Source organism: Tachysurus fulvidraco, chromosome 9 (genome assembly GCF_022655615.1).
Source record: "Tachysurus fulvidraco isolate hzauxx_2018 chromosome 9, HZAU_PFXX_2.0, whole genome shotgun sequence".
NCBI classification, from domain to species: domain Eukaryota; kingdom Metazoa; phylum Chordata; class Actinopteri; order Siluriformes; family Bagridae; genus Tachysurus; species Tachysurus fulvidraco.
The window spans coordinates 25,719,654-25,736,629 of record NC_062526.1 but is presented as its reverse complement, the minus strand read 5'-3'; the positions used below and the strand labels follow the sequence as shown (position 1 = coordinate 25,736,629).

General features: G+C 39.8%; 1 protein-coding gene across 1 annotated transcript in view; it reads left to right on the top strand.

Moving 5' to 3' along the window:
• The first annotated feature begins 1,277 nt into the window (after positions 1-1,277).
• Positions 1,278-16,976, top strand: part of LOC113654795 (exostosin-1) — a 148,371-nt gene continuing 132,672 nt past the window's right edge. The window contains exons 1-3 of the mRNA XM_047819066.1: positions 1,278-1,602; positions 1,765-2,459; positions 2,775-3,767. Coding sequence (XP_047675022.1) covers positions 2,854-3,767 — 914 coding nt within the window. The 5' untranslated portion in view covers positions 1,278-1,602; positions 1,765-2,459; positions 2,775-2,853. The remainder of the gene's footprint in view (positions 1,603-1,764; positions 2,460-2,774; positions 3,768-16,976) is intronic.

Here is a 16,976-nt window from a genome sequence, read left to right as displayed (position 1 = left end):
GGCTTCTAGAAAAAGAATCGTTTAATGTTAAAACACATGTTTAATGTTTTCCCATATTAACTTCTCATTCTTCATTAGTAGTGAATCAGCTCAAATAAAACTCCAGGTGTTCAATATCTTTGAGTGGCAGTGTATAATTAGAACGTTCATTAGCAAAACTGTGTGCACTGATCAATAGAGTAGATAAAGATTTGCTACTCTGCAGACAACCAGAACTTTTCCCCCCAAGTCTGCTCAGTTACACAGTAAACCTCTAGATGGCATCATTAGCTCCCAGATCACAGCACTAATGCCACTGATACCATCCTCTACTCCATCCACATCCTGAGGATATTATTGAACACAGGAGACTGAGTAAATATTAACACTACAATGAAAGTATCATAAAAAAAAGACAATTGTTTAATTTCATACAGTTTTGTTATTCTCAGCATGCTCAAATTTGCAAATAAAGTAAATACGATCAGTTTTGAAAAAAAAATTGGAATTTTATTATAGTTATCATTCTTAAGATAAAGAAGCTAACCATATAAGCAACCCAAAGCAGAGCAGATATGAAATGCAACCATAATATTTATAATTTTATGGCTATGCTATTCACCACCGATGTCAAGTATTCATTTTTTTTATAGTTACATTTAATGATGTGAAATGTTCTTGAAACATACTAGTTCATTCACATTATAACTATTTTTCATTACCTTTACTCAAAGTTATTGAGAAACCACAACACAACTTCGCAAGAGTTTTCGTGTCGAATAAAGACACATTTTGTCATCTGTGTATTATTAAAAGTGGACGCCATGTAGTGTAATTTGCAGTTATTATAGAAACAAGAGCTCATGAGAATGCCACTAAGGGGGGAAAATTTAGGAAATTTATATATATATATATATATACCTGTAACATATAGTTCTCTATGAAGTGACAATCCATTTTAACAATACAAAGAATGTATTAGCTCTTTATTTTTCAGGTGTAAAATGGATTAAGTTAAAAAAAAGGAAAACATTAAATACAAAGAAAAATCAAATACTTTCCCTATATTTGTACCTCAGTAGAAAAGTAAATGATACACATATAACAAATGTTTTATTACACTAAATTCGTTTTGTTGTCATTTTGTTGTATAAATGTCGTTAAAGTGACCTAAATTTGGTCGATTCTTGATATTTGATGACGTTCTGAACCACTTGCACACCATAATGACATGTGGATACGTTTTTGGCCCGATTGGCGAACCATAACACATTTGCTCGGATGATGCTGAGGCAGTTTCGCTCGCGCACAGAGTCATACTCGGTTTCATCCGCGCGCGCTCATGTCACTGAGGACAACATCGGAAGCATCGGCTGTCGCATGTCAATAAAAACACGCCTTGTCGCCAAGGATACTGGAGTTTTAACGTCATCTTTTTTTAATTATTTTTATCCCCGCCGAACGGACCGCGCTGTGACTGAGGGAAGCGAGATGCTCAGGTGTCGGCGCCGTTAAACAAAGTTTATAAACACGCGCGAGACGGCGAAAGAGCGCGTGGAGGCACTGGACTCATACCTGACAGGATTCTTGGCGGGAAAAAAAAGGCGCGAAGTTTCTCTCAGAGTTCAGTGAAGTTTTATCGTCCTGTCAGGATTGTCTGGTTTCACTGAATCTGCATGATTTAGACTAAAAAAAAAAACTTAAAGCCTTAAAGTGTTCTAGATCCTTTTAAAGTTCTAATTTGTACTGGATTTGTAGAGAATTCATAATTTTATGCTGTTACAGAACTGAAAAGAAGTCCAAGTCTGCTCAGATATCAGTGAAGAGGATAAACAGATGACATGTAGATGTAGGTATGATAACATGATAACATCCTGGTAAGAATGAGGAGTAAGTTTGACTATTTGTTTCAGAAAACATGTTAGATGAGAGTACAGGATTAGAGGTGCTCGCTCGTCGAGAATTTGAATAATGGCCAGCTTTCCGGATTGATATCATGATGATGCTCTTCACTTTAAAATCCTGAAGCAACCGAAGCTATCTAACCTGGGAGGAATCCGTTTCGACAATAGTGACCCAGATGTCATGGGATCATGAATGGAGTTCCATCTGGATTATAGCGCTGTTATTAGTTTTTCCTTCAGGGAATAATATTTTATGTCTCAAATATCAGTGAGACTGACTCTATTAAGAAAATGCTCTATCTTGCTCTAAATAATGCATGGATCTTCTCGACCGAAGCTGAAGGTTGGTTAACGTCATATGCGCTCAAACAGGTGCGCTGCCGTCGCCCAACTTTCTCCACAAAGAATTTCACACACTGTTTCGTGCAATTTCCATCACCTTTGTTACTGTGCCACTTCTCAGCTACAAGCTGCAAACGGGATATGGCGCCTTGCAGGTTTATTTCACGCATGAGCTGAAATTTTCTTCAAAATTTCCATAAAAACACAGTTCATCTAATGCTATTTAAAAGGAAGGTAAATCACTCTTGATGTTTCTTATCAGTAGAAAAATTAGATCAGCACCTCGGTGTTGAATTAGCACCTATACTGAATTTTTATTTAAATCCGTACACAAATAATAACTTTAGAGCTTAACTCCATGTGGTAAAATTTATTTCAGTACAAAAATTCAGTATAATAATTCAGCACAGGGATTATTGCTGTCTGTTTTTCCAGTGCTTCTATGCTTATAAATGTTATGCACAGAATGGACTGGATTTAAATTTTGCAAGTAAAATGAGCCTTTTTTTAATTTTAGGCTAATCTTTGTTTGTATGCGTCTGCTCACAGCGGCCCATACCCTGGTGCTATGCTCTAGCGCCAATATGAGAGTCTTCGTGGCGCGTTGAGCTTCTCCGTGCCAGTCCACATGCAGGCCAAGAAGCGCTACGTGCTGGCATTGGCGGCAGTCTGCGCCATGCTGCTCGCCTACATCTGCACCCTACATACCACAGAGCTCCAGACACATAGTGAGGAGTCACATTTTCATGCCATTCTTCCGCATGCCGAGCAACCCTACCTGTATCTGGAGGATGGGGAACCAGAAGAGTATGGACCGCTGGTGCTGCTACGGCGCGAGATTCAAAACAACATGTACAAGAGCCGCCGCTGTCGCATGGACACATGTTTTGACTTCGGTCGGTGTCAGGGTGCCTTTCGTGTCTATGTGTACCCGCCAGGCACAAGCACGGTCACAGGAATTTCTGAAAATTACAGAAAAATTCTGGCGGCCATTGAGGACTCTCGGTTCTTTACAAGCGATCCAAGTGAGGCGTGCCTTTTTGTGCTCAGTGTGGACACGCTGGACAGGGACAGGCTCTCACCACAATATGTACAAGATGTTAGAACTCAGATCCAGAACCTTCTACTGTGGAATGATGGCAGGAACCACCTGATCTTTAACCTGTATTCTGGGACGTGGCCTGACTATGCTGAGGATTTAGGGTTTGATGTAGGCCAGGCCATGTTGGCCAAGGCTAGCGTCGATGTTCAGAACTTCAGGCCCCATTTTGATGTGTCCATACCACTATTTTCCAAAGAGCACCCCCAGAAAGGTGGGGAGAAAGGTTACTTGACATCCAACAATGTCCCACCTGCTCGGAAATACCTTCTTGTGTTCAAGGGAAAGAGGTACCTCACAGGAATTGGTTCAGAAACCAGGAACGCTTTGTATCACATACATAATGGGGAAGATATGATTTTGTTAACCACCTGCAAGCACGGGAAAGACTGGGAGAAGCACAAAGACGCCAGGTGTGACCAGGACAACGAAGAATACTCAAAGTAAGTCCAAAACTTTTATCACGCTGCTACTCCAACATCCAAGCCAAGGTTGCCACGCATTAGCGTCAATTTTCATAAAAAATCGGATACACCTGTCAGAGTGACAGTTTGCTGCCATGGGAAAAGACCTTGCATGGTAATGAGCACTGTGCCACAGAGTTAGCTAAAAGGCAAGGGACATTGAACCCCATTAAAAAGCTATAATATTATTTTAAGATGGAAAATGCTCTCAGTGGAAATGAATTCTGTGATTTATAATATGTGGTGGTAACAATGGATGCCTCGATTTAGGCAACATATGTTCCATTTGTACACACAACTGAGCCATTTTGTGGCTCCAAAGCTCTGGGTTTTCTGTCCTTTTCATAACTCTGAGAAAGCTTCAGCCGTTAACTGAACATTGTGTGTCAGCATCAAAGCTGAATTGAGACGCATTGCTTTTGTTGAGCCTTACAAAACACATTCTCTCACGCATACACAGTCTAAACGACGAGTACCATAATCTCAGTAATCCATTGCGGATGAGTGGAATTGTGTGTTTGCTTTAGTGCCCCATGGGAAGACTTGGCCTTCATTGTCTTTGGCACTTCACATTACATGTGTGTCACAGGCATTTCTCACTCATGCTTTGTTAGAGAGTCTGTATTTCTGCACAGGGACTTCTGTCACATCGTTAGAAAAGCCCTTTCCCACCCGGCGAGAGTGCACCACAGACTAATTATCAAGACTGAGGCCTGTATTTCTCAGTCCTTCTGTTTCTGTGAAGGGTTTTGTTGATAATCAGATTCCTTTAGAAATGAACAAGGTGCTAGCCAGTGAGCAACACTTTCAACAAACAATTCATGCTATTTTTTTACACTTCACTTAGATGCTTCCAGCTTTTTTTTTTTCAGTAGTATTTCTAGTAGTCAATCTTCCCAAAGGACTTCTAACTAAAACGTCTGTGACCAGCAAAATTATTTATTCCCTCAGAGGAAAAAGTTGAAACATATTCTAATGTTTCCATTAGGAGACATCAACGATCTCGATCAATTCCCGGAGGAGCGTTAGTGTCAAGATAATAGTTGGCGCTAGTTCAGGAACCTTTCAGAGTTAAATTTTATTGATTGGTAATAAAGAAACAGGTTGTTTCTTAGAAGCTCTCATGTTTTACCATTTTATAGACACTACGTGTTACTACGTGGCACACTTGATGCACACCTATTCTTCAGTGGTGTTTTTTTTTTTTAACATGATGCCTGATGGAGTAGTGGAGTACCGGGATACTGACCTGTAAAAACATCTGACCTGAATCCTGTTTAAAACTGGGATTATACACCAAATGTTCAATCACTCACTGTGGTATAAATTTGACAGAAGCTTTAGAAGTAAGTGACAGATTGCAGGTTAGGGTTAGGCGAGGTTAGGTAAAATGTCATCTAGGAAAATTATAAAGACTGTTTTAGACCCTGCTGTAGGAACAGTTGGATTGTAATAAAGAGAAAAATGTGCTTTTCAACCCTGTGATGTGTTCCAAATAGAGTTTGAATACTTTCGGTTTAGTGCACATAGAGTGATTGTGTTATGAGTGCGTCACTCTTTTGTGGCATGAAAATACCTGCTTCAAAGGTATTAACCCAAAGACACCTTATTGCTAGGTTCGTGGTGTGGTGATGTGCAGTTACAAATTATTAATCCAATTGACCTACTAATAGCAGTTAAAAAAGGGGTTTTATCAAATCCCTAAACGTTTGTAAGTGAGTCTAAAAGAGTGGTTTATTTAAGTCGAGGTCACAGTCACAGAATGATTCGTCTCAAGAATGTATTTTCCATGAAATAAAAAGTATCACAATGTCTCAGCTCCCTACATACTGTACAATTTAAATTGTTGCCCTGGTATAGACTGACATCCTGTCCATGAAGTACACTACCTTGTGCACTCAGTCTCCTGGGATGGACTCCAGATTCTCTGTAACCCATTAGGATAAGCTGTTTAGAGGATGGATAGATGAAACTGTCCATAAAAATCAGTGAGTAGATAAAGAGGGGATTAGCCACTCGGCCACAGTCAACTCAGAAGGAACTGTCACGATCCACAGCCCAATTGCGAGAAGTCGTTCCAGACCCGGGACAGTGAGAGTATTTAGACATATGAAATCTTGTTTGTCAAAAGTCATGGTAGAGATTTGGCAGGGATGTAAAAAAAAAAGGCAGAAACAGAAAGTGAAGCATGTTGTTGGTAGCATCACGTCGAGGGTAACCTGTGGCATCTTGGCCTGCTTCTCTGGGTCTTTACCAGCTCACCGCCGGATGCCCATCTCCAGTTGATGGTGCCATATTTTTGTATAAGTCAATACTTATGTGAAACACTGTATACTGTTTATCAAAAGCTTTTATTTCATAACACAGGAAAACAATAACCAATTACTTTATGAAAAAGGTGTACCGATCGACTAAGGCAGTTGGACACAATCGTGCGTAACTCACAGGCAACAGTACTAATTGAGTCAGCATCAGGTGACCATTACACAGTTTTCTTACTCTATGCCCTGGACAATAAAGCACATAAATAACCCTAATTTTGTATTAGAGGGCTATAAGAGTGCTCTAATAGGGGAACACTCATCTGTAGTTTAAGTGGAGTAATATATGATCCACTAGCCTGCAAATTAAAGCCTGAGGTCTTGGCCAGCACACACTTACAGTTTAAATAAATTGGAAAGGATTTCAAAGTGGCGGTGCGGTCAATAATTGGCGCTCTGTTAAATTAAGTAGGAGCTCAGAGCCAGAGGAAGAGAGCATTCCTTAAACACACACACACACACTAACACACACACTTCCTGCTGTGCCAGGGTGGATTAAAAATGAGCCTCGCATAATTCTGCTACGACAGCCCAGGCTGGGCACAGCTCACACGCTTTCTCATAGTCGATGCTTGATTTCATTATCGAGCGACTCTGAGTCAATGAGAGGCCCGATTCAGAATGCTGTCAGATGTCTTTGTCAGTTTCCTGTTCATTTGCGCCTGCGGGAGAAGGAAGGAGAGACGGATGGAGGGATGAAGGAAGGAGACAGAAAAGGGAACCCTGCTGATAAGATGTATCGGCTGACTCTAAATTAGAGACGTTCACGACCTGCAGATTCATCACAAAAGAGAGAGAGAGAGATGCAGGGAAAGAGAGATCGAGTGATGGAGAGGGATGTTGTAATGTCTGAGAAAATGCGAGGCAGAAGACGGAGAGAAAGTGCTTTAATTAGTGTGTGATTAATGGAATGTATGCTTCTTCAGTAATGGATGAATTCATCTATACATATAACATTTATATAGATGGTTATAAATCTGTTTATATTACCGCATTCATAAGGAACGTATAAAAAAGACGAGTTTCTCACTGACATTTCGACATTTTTACATGAGTTTCACACTGACATTCTGACGTTTTTGGTAACATTTCTAGTTAAATTTCTGGAATTATTTAAGGTGGAAAAATAAAAATTGTGTCTTGATGTCTTTGTGTGTTCTGTTTTATTCAATTTATTTTATTCACATCACAGAGGTTTACCAGTTTAGAGTTTATCCTGAAGACTTTCCTGAATTTTTCAGACCGTTAAAAAAGAATTGACACCTGGGAGTCCTTAAAAGAAAACTAAATAAACTGTACAACTGTAAAAATAAAAAGCTAGTTTTCACGACCTTAGTAATACAAAACCATTTTAAATCATGGGTGCAAAAATATTTAGCACAACTACATCATAAGCCCTGGATGGATTGGATTAGTTTATTAGCAGAACGTTGAAATAGTAGGACGTTCCTCAGTAGTGAACCCCAATTGTTGTGCAGTTTTGAGTGAACCCTATTTTTGTAAAGTTTGGAGTGAACCCTAATTGTTGTACAGTTTTGTGTGAATCGTAATTGTTGTACAGTTTGGAGTGAACCTCATTTATTATACAGTTTGGAGTGAATCCCCAATAATTACGGGAGCCAAAAATAAATTTGAAAACCAACACAATAACAATCACAACGTACACAAGAAGCATCTATTTTTCATTCCATTATTGGGAAAGTGTTGAATATCTGCAGGATCGCTACTGATTCTCACTCAACATCACCGATTACAGCAGTTAACAGTGTTTTAGAATCCTCAGTCAACCACAATACAGTCAGTTCACCTTTATACCTTAATCTATAATTTTCTAATTCAATTTCATTTGTAAACAAATTGTTGCATTTATTAACGTTTTATAATAACCTCAGACTTTTTTGACCATCTCCACTGCATCATGTCAGGTATGTAAGTGAAGTGTGTACTGGAATCCCAGCATGGAGGTGAACGATCGATGACTCCTACAGTAAGTATACAGTATACAGTAAGTACAATTACAGCAGATATAAAGCGCGCGATTCGAATTGTCTTTCCTGTCTTCCAGAAAATGGCAGGTAAAGGGCAGTTGGAAATGGAGCAACAGTTAAGAAGAGACAGAGAGAGAGAGGGACACACACACATAGAGGGAGAGAGAGAGAGAGAGAAAGAGAGAGAGAGAGACAGAGAGAGAGAGTCAGAGAGAGAGACACACACACAGAGAGAGAGAGAGTGAGAGAGAGAGAGAGAGAGAGAGAGAGAGAGAGAGAGAGACACAGAGACACAGAGAGAGAGAGGGAGAGCGAGACACACAGAGAGAGAGCGAGAGAGACACAGAGAGAGCGAGAGAGAGAGACAGAGAGTGAGAGACACACAGAGAGAGACACACAGAGAGAGAGAGAGAAAGAGAGTGAGAGACAGAGAGAGAGAGGGAGAGCGACACACAGAGCGAGAGAGAGAGAGAGAGAGACAGAGAGAGAGACACAGAGAGAGAGTGACAGGATAAGACTGCAGCAGGCCCACCTGCTGTGATGTGTTCAGTAACAGTGTAATGTGTCAGTAGGAGTCACACTTTAAACCCATGTAATGAGGAGCCATGAGGAGAAACACCACCTTCACTCTGCCACAGTGTGCTTACTGGCCTGGAAATAATGGTCTTCAGTTGAATTTGTATCTGCCATAGAAAATATTTTCCATCGCTCTCGCTTCAAATCGGGGATATATTTACAGGGACTAGGTGTATGTTCGGGGATACAGCACCGTTTTCAATACATTTCAACACGTCAAATAGTTATTCAGCATTCTCCACAGGAAGAGGCTGCCTGGCATTTGTTTGTCTTTTTCTCTTTTCCTTTTTTCCCCTTACTTTTCCTGAGATGAATCCTGTCCCATTTGGAAGGTATCCGTAGACAGCTGTCATCTAAACAGAGTCCTTATTTTGGAAGAATTTGTAGGCAGCATTTTAAGCTAAAGCAATAACAATTGTCGGTTCGCTAGACAAAAAAAAACAAAAAACGTAAACAGAACTGGATTTTTTTTCAGTAATGTAATCCTAAATAATATATTATATAATGATTGGTCAGAAGATGGTGGTTTCATTTTCTGAGGCACTCCACATAATCTAAGATTAAATAAAATTGATTCTTAAAAATATTTCACAAATAAATAAATAAATATAATAGATATCGTAGTTTATTTAAATATTTAAGTCAATAATAATCCATATAGTATTGAAACAAAGGGGGCACGGTGGCTTAATGGTTAGCACATTCACCTCACACCTCTGGGGTTCGGGGTTCGATTCCTGCCTCTGCCTTGTGTGTGTGGAGTTTGCATGTTCTCCCCGTGCCTCGGGGGTTTCCTCCGGGTACTCCGGTTTCCTCCCCCGGTCCAAAGACATGCATGGTAGGTTGATTGGCATCTCTGGAAAATTGTCCGTAGCGTGTGAATGTGTGAGTGAATGGGAGTGTGTGTGTGTGTGTGTGCCCTGTGATGGGTTGGCACTCCGTCCATGGTGTATCCTGCCTCGATGCCCGATGACGCCTGAGAAGTTTGAAATGAATGACATCGAAACAAAACCCTTGTAATTACGAGCAAACTCTTGTGGTATTTGTACTGTTATAATAAAACCTTCAGTGTGGTAACGTTAACTCTGCCTCATCACATTATTTATTACTTTCCTATTCCTGACATACTGCAATAATACTACAAAGACCGATCACCTCACCTCACCTCCTCACTGTACTGAGGGCAGCAGTACTTACCCCAGGCTTACCCTTAACCCTCAGGTCATACGTCGAACCCTGGATTGGATTAGACCTCATTTGGATGAAAGCTCTTTTTAAATCAATCAAACCCTTTATTATTATTTGGTCTCTCGGCTTATTCCATGTTACAGCCAGTTCCTGAAGGTTTTACTCCCTGGCTTTAAAGAGCAGGGAGTAAAACCTTCAGGAACTGGCTGTAACATAAATAATGGCACTATATTAATGATCAACTGACAGTAGTACAGTATCACCACCAAAATGCCTCCATCCTGCCTTCCTCACTCTTCCTCCCAACTTCAAGCAGAGAAAAATCTCCATCGCAAGCAGAGAAAGCTCAACATCACAGAAGTCCTTCTGATTACTCTGCATGTAAAACCGACTTTATACAATATGTTTTATTTTATTTTACATTTTGTCAGAATTTTTTTTAGACTATTAAATCCAGGAATGTTCATCATGATGTCACTTTTATTTTCACCAAACTTATACTTTTGTGGGAATTTAACACTGTGTGTGTGTGTGTGTGTGTGTGTGTGTGTGAAGCCGAGTTCTGCACTAATAACTCACCTGCTCTGGTATGACCTTAGACCACACACACCCATATATACACACACACACACACACACACACACACACACACACACACACACACACACACACACACACACACAGTCTCCGTCTCAGTCTGTTTCTTTTTCGTTCCTCTCTGTCAAACTGACACACAGTGACACACACATTGACACACACACACACGGCTCGGTATAATGAGCGAATATTATTATTGTTTTATGTAAATGTCTGGAATGACACATTAGACAGTCTGCAGCAGGTGGCCTCCTGGGCTTGATTGACATTTCAGCTAACACATTTCTCCACAGGAGGGACCTTGTGTGTGTATAAGTGCTTGTGTATACGTGTGTGTGTGTGTGTTTGCGTGTGTGGAATTTGGCAGTGCATTTGTAAGCACAGTGACATCCTCCTTGCTTCTGTTCAGTGTATTTTTATTTCACATGTACATTATAGAAGTGTAGAAGTACTTAAACACTCACAGGAGACAGTCGTGTGTAAACAAACCTGCTTTTGACTTGCATTTGTGTTGTTTTTTTATTTATTGTTTTTTTTTTTTTATTTACAGCAAAACCTAAATCCTGAATCCAGCTCTTCAGTTTCCTGATTAGAATTTTGGACGGGCCGTAAATTTTAGACCCGTCTCGCAGGTAGAAATGTTTTTGAGCGTGTCATAAAATGTTCTTTATGAAGACTCCAAGTCCTCATAATATACAGTGCAGGTAAACAAAAAAATGTGTGTACAAGTTTGAAGATTATTTATTTTGACAGTGTGTGTGTTCGCATTTTGGTTGGAAAGAAAAAAAAACAGATGACATGAGAGCCAAACTGTTATCACGTGTAATTATGGGTTACATTTAACCGTAGAGCTTATAGTCGACTGTCTGTATTGTCATTGACATGTCCGCAATCTGAAAAGTCGAAGCTCCTGAGCAGTACTGACAACATTACTGACTGGAATTGACATTTATTTATGTGAAATAAAATATAAACAAACAAACAAACAAATAAATAAATAAATAAATAAATAAATACAAACCTCTAGTCAGTTTACTTAGTCCACGTTCACACTGCAAGTCTTAATGCTCAATTCGGATATTTTGCTCAGATCTGATTTTTTTTTTTTGTTTGGCTGTTCACATTACCCTTTAAAATGTGGCCTATATCAGATACCAGTGTGAACTGTTTGCTGTTTTGAACTGACCCGCATGCGCAAACGAACAATAACAATGACGTCACACGCAGCACGCCGTTGCGCTAAAAAGTTGGAGAGGTTATGGAGGAAGTATTGTATCATCTGGTGCAAGCAAACATATCATGTAATGCTATAATGTGATGTATTCAATGCAAACATTATGAGCTGGTTCACGTAACCACTTTATATAACACTCTTAACACACACGTTACCAGTCACGTTTTTGCCTGGCGAAAACTTGGAAAAAATCAGATTTGGGTCTGATTCAGGACCACATATGGAAGTGGCCCAGATCTGATTTGAAAAAAATCAGATCTGGGCCAGATTTGAGTGTTCACACTACTCCTGAAGAAGTCTGACCTGGTCACTTGACCCCAAAAATTCAGATTTGGGCCACTTTTACATGCAGTGTGAACAGGACCATAAAGTTTAAACTAGCTTCTTATCCCACATTTTTTGTCAATACAATTTTAACATTAATGTTACAGTCAATGTCAGTTATTGCATCACTGTTTTAATTCCTGTTCCTACTTTCTATTTGTTATAGAAGCTTTGAGTGATGGGTTTATTTAGTGTCGTGCTGGAAAAATCACATTTTTCATTTTAGGCTTTTGGCTCTAAACGAAAAAAAAAAGAAAGAGCTTGGAGTTCGGTGTCATATTAAATCCTCTCAGGATCTGAGCCACACCAAAAGTAATAACTCAAGGTGAGTCAGTCGTGAGTTCCTTCTTGTTTCCTTCTTTCTTTCTTTAGCAGGAAATGTAATATACATGGTGTAACACTGTTGGTCAGCTAAGATTGATGACATCCCGAGGAGTTGAGGAGGTGGAGGAGGAGGAGAGGGGAACACAGGAAAGATCTGCTTGTGGCGTTATTGATCTCCGATATGAATAAATCATGTGGTTGCCTCTGATATTTCCACCTTGTACTTTAGTTGTGTTGCCACTGGCGATGAATGCAGGATGTGTTCGTTTTCAGCTGGAGATAAGCAGGTTTCATATTTACGCTCTCAGCTCTGAGGAAACAAGTCTTGCAGAGTTAGCATCTGTAAAAGGCCACGTTTCGTTTGTTCCAGGCGTTGTTTGGTATAACGGGGAAGTGTTGGACAGAATACTCAATTCATTCTTTGTTCCTTTCTTCTGGATTTGGAGGTATTGAACCCATTAGGGGTTCAAGAAGTGAAAATGAGCGAAGCGGAGTCATTAGTTTATCAGATAACTTCCCGTGAGTCACCTGGCTCATGCCAACCGTATCATTTAATAACTCCAGCAGTCCATTATGATGTGAATTAAAAAAACGGACATGCCCAAGCCATTTCCAGTGTCATTCCAGGCAAAGGTTTTTACTTAATAAAGTATTGAATCTATCTATACAGGTGAGTCTTGCTTTTTTTTTTTTTTTTTTATTAGATGCAAAATACAAATACAAAGACCAACAAAACAAAGCGTGTGTGTGTGTGTGTGTGTGTGTGTGTGTGTGTGTGTGTGTGTGTGTGTGTGTGTACAAAAATCATTCTAATGACAATAATAACGATGAGGACAGTAATAGTATCACACAAGACAACATGTAAATGTAAAATTGGGTATGAGGAAGGTGACAATATCAACAGTAATAGCAATAATAATAATAATAATAATAATAATAATAATAATAATAATAATAATAATAATGAAAAATCCAATTAATAAGAAATAGTAATAATAGTATTAGAAGTGAGTCTTACTTTAAATGTGGATAGGGATACATCTAACCTGAAAATGTTGGCGGACTTGGACTTAAAGGTGGGGTCTCCGTTGTTTGAAAGTCAATGTTAACATTAGAAATCACCAAAACAAACACACCCCTAATCCAAATGGGTCCCACCCCTGTTTTGAGAGCTCCGCTCCAAGTATAACAAAAGTATAACCCAGACAAGTATTATGGCAGAACCTGTTGGGGCAGCTGGCCGAGGTATATTTTCATCAATAAATGACCTCATTGAGTAATACTTTGTTAATACAAATGTGTTTTTGTAGTACTGTGTGTTGTACCATGAGAGGTTTAGCTCCATTTCACGTGGAACGAGACGGTCAACACCTAGAACCCAGATCCTACCTGGAACCCACCAGCAGGCTTTTGTTCACCTACAAACATGGGCAGGTTTATTCTTACCTGAAAATGTGGGCGGGGTTATGCTAACCTAAATGATGATGGGTTTTTCTCACCTGTAAATGTGGGTGGAGCTATTCATATCATTAAATAAAGGCGGGGTTATCCATAAATGTGGATGCTGGCATTCTTACAGTACTTGTAAATGAGCGTGGAGCTATTCTTACCTGCAAAATGGAGGCGGGGTTATTTATAAATGTTTGTAGGGTCGTTCTTTTCAGTAAAGGTAAGCAGATATAGTCTTACCCGTGAATATGGCTATACTTATCTGTATATGTGGTGTTTTTAGCTTATTTAAGACAGGTCTATTTTAAATGTAGTCAGGGTAATTTACCTGTAAATGTGGGTGGAGATATCTACAAATATGGGTGGTTATTTTGACCATTTCTTATATTTGTTACAAGACCTACTCATAACTATAGATGTGCTTTTGCTTACCTATAAACATTCTTACCTGTAATTATGGGTGGGGTCTGTAGATGTGGGTGTGGTCTGTAGATCTGTGGTCTGTAGAATCAAACTTATCTATAAATGTAGACGTGCTTATCCTTAACCGTGAATGTAGGCAGCCTTATCTATAAATGTTTCTGTTTTTATTATTAAAAGTGGGCGGGGCTGACTAAATGTGGGCGGGCATCTCTATAAATTTAGTCAGAGTTGACTATTTTAGCTTAGTAAAGTCTTTAAAAGTGCTAAATATTATCATTTCAAGACTAATTTATTTTTTTAAATATTAAGTTATTTTTCAGGTCTGTTTTTGAACCCAATAAACAAACCAATAGAACAGAAATACTGTATCTTTAGGTGTAATGACACGACCCTGAGTTCCAACTGTCTGGGTCTTTAACAATTATGAATCCAGAGCATGTTGTATCCAGTTAAAGGACACAGATGTGTTCTGGTAAATTCTCAGATAGGTGTTGTGCATAGATTGAAGCGAATCCGTGACTGGCTTGCGTTAGGACAAATCTTTGCAAATCAGCAGGCGACATGCAACCGAGGAGAGCGGCGGTTATGGAAATTAGCGAACGTCGCTAGAACATTGCAAATTGGCGCAAACATGCAGGGAAGGAAAAGAAGTGTGTGCGGCGTCGAGGACCGTTAAGAAGGAGAACGGCAAACAAAACCGAGGCTGTTGTGTATGTAGAGGCAAGTCCTGTTGTGCTTTCTTTTTCTTACATTTGAGTTTGGATGACATGCCTGTGTGTGAAACAGATGTAAAGTGTGTGTGTGTGTGTGTGTGTGTGTGTGTGTGTGTGTGTGTGTTAAGTTTGTTTAGTGTGCCGTTAAGCAAACAAGGTCAGAGCTGATTTGTGACTCCATCTGGCAGGTCAGTCATTTTTATGGCCATGTTTATTAAAGGTGACATCACTGGGAATAACCCTTCCATTCTGTTCACACTGTCATTTAATATCCATCTACCTGTCCAACACTGCTCTCTCTCTCTCTCTCTCTCTCTCTCTCTCTCTCTCTCTCTCTCTCTCTCTCTCTCTCTCTATCTATACTTCAGCACTGATGAATACTCAAACCCAACTGGCTCATTTTCAGACAGTAGTGCGGCTCCAAATCACAGGTTTCTATTAATACGTCACTGTTTCTATAGTAACAGCTCATCAAAGCTCAAAGCGCCATGTCAACGAAGCCTTAATCAAAAAAACAACATGCTAAATGTTACTTAAGAAATTAAAAACCAGTAGTCTCCAGTGTCAGGGTTCACACAATACATACAGATCTACCTGTAAGGAAAAGAGTGGGCGGAGTTATGGGGTTGAATTGAATCCTAAATTTATGTATTAGTGACGCATGATGAAGATATAATCAAAGGACCGTTTTGCAAAAAAAAAAAAAAAAAAAAAGGAAGTTCATTATGAGTGCTGGCACACCAGATTTTCAGCAGACCTCGGTTTAATTGGATGCTTGTTTACTGTAATAAATTCACAAGGTAGCAGCGGTGACCGGACAAATTAGAGTCTGTTTTAAATTCAGGATATCAGTGTCGGAGTGGAGATCAGGTGTGTGTGTGTGTGTGTGTGTGTGTGTGTGTGTGTGTGCTGTTTAAAAAAATAAAAAAATTAAAAAATAAATCCCCGTGAGCGGAAAGCACTTCGAAGCCACAAGCTCTTCATTCGTTACCTCACAAGACATTATACAGATCCATAACCATGGCCAAATTAATTGTTTCCACTAACCCTAATTATGAAAAAGCATCCAGAAGAAGCTGGGTAAGCATTTGAAAGCGTCGCCACTTTTCAGTTTGATAAATCTCCAGCTGCGTAGGCTGTCTCGCTTTCAGGAGCCGGGCATTCATTTTAACAAAAACTTGATTTACTGCAACATCAATACCGACTTTTCCAGAATTTTCTGGCTGAAAACGTGAAGCAACCAGCGTGAGCTCGGCATTCATTACATCACAGTTGATATTTACCACGACTCGCCATCGATCAGCCGGAGTCAGACTTCATTTTTTTCTTTGCTTTAATTTAATTTGACCTTCACAGGACCTGACAGCAGGTAAGCTCATGTTTTTACAGATGCACATTTATACTGCTGTGTTTATTCTCACGTATCTGCTAAAACCTGGGAACGTTTTACTTCGAGTTTTTTTGCGTTTTCTTTGTGTCACTTTGGGATGTTTAATTTTTTTTCGGTAAATAAAACACTGACAGTTTGTAGCTGTTGTTACATAAGCGATCTCGTTTCACGGAGGTTCAGACAATGTTCATTTGAACTGTACTAAAAACCACAGTGGAATTTTCTTAAGTTCAACAAACCAGATTACTCAACTGTATTTCTATAACCTTTGAACTGTTGTGCCCGTTATCTAACGCAGTGGTCCCCAACCCCCGGGCCGTGGACCGGTACCGGTCCGTGGACCAAAGGGTACCGGGCCGCGGAAGGAACATTAAATTATTTCCATTTTATTTCCTGTGGTGTATTTCTCTCGGGTTTGTGTGACTTTCCATGGACGAGAGGTTAACCGGGAGCTGAGAGACGTCACCTAAAGCCGCATCAATACCGCGCATGCACAAATATCATGATATCGGGCCGGGTTTAGGTGACGTCTGGAGCTGAGCGGCTGCAAGCGGCAGTGGTGTTGTAGCTTTGGTGGAGAGAGAAGGTGTGTATCGCTCTTCTCTCTGTTCACCGGTACTTTGTCATGTTTAACAGTGCTTGGTGTACGTGTATATTGTGT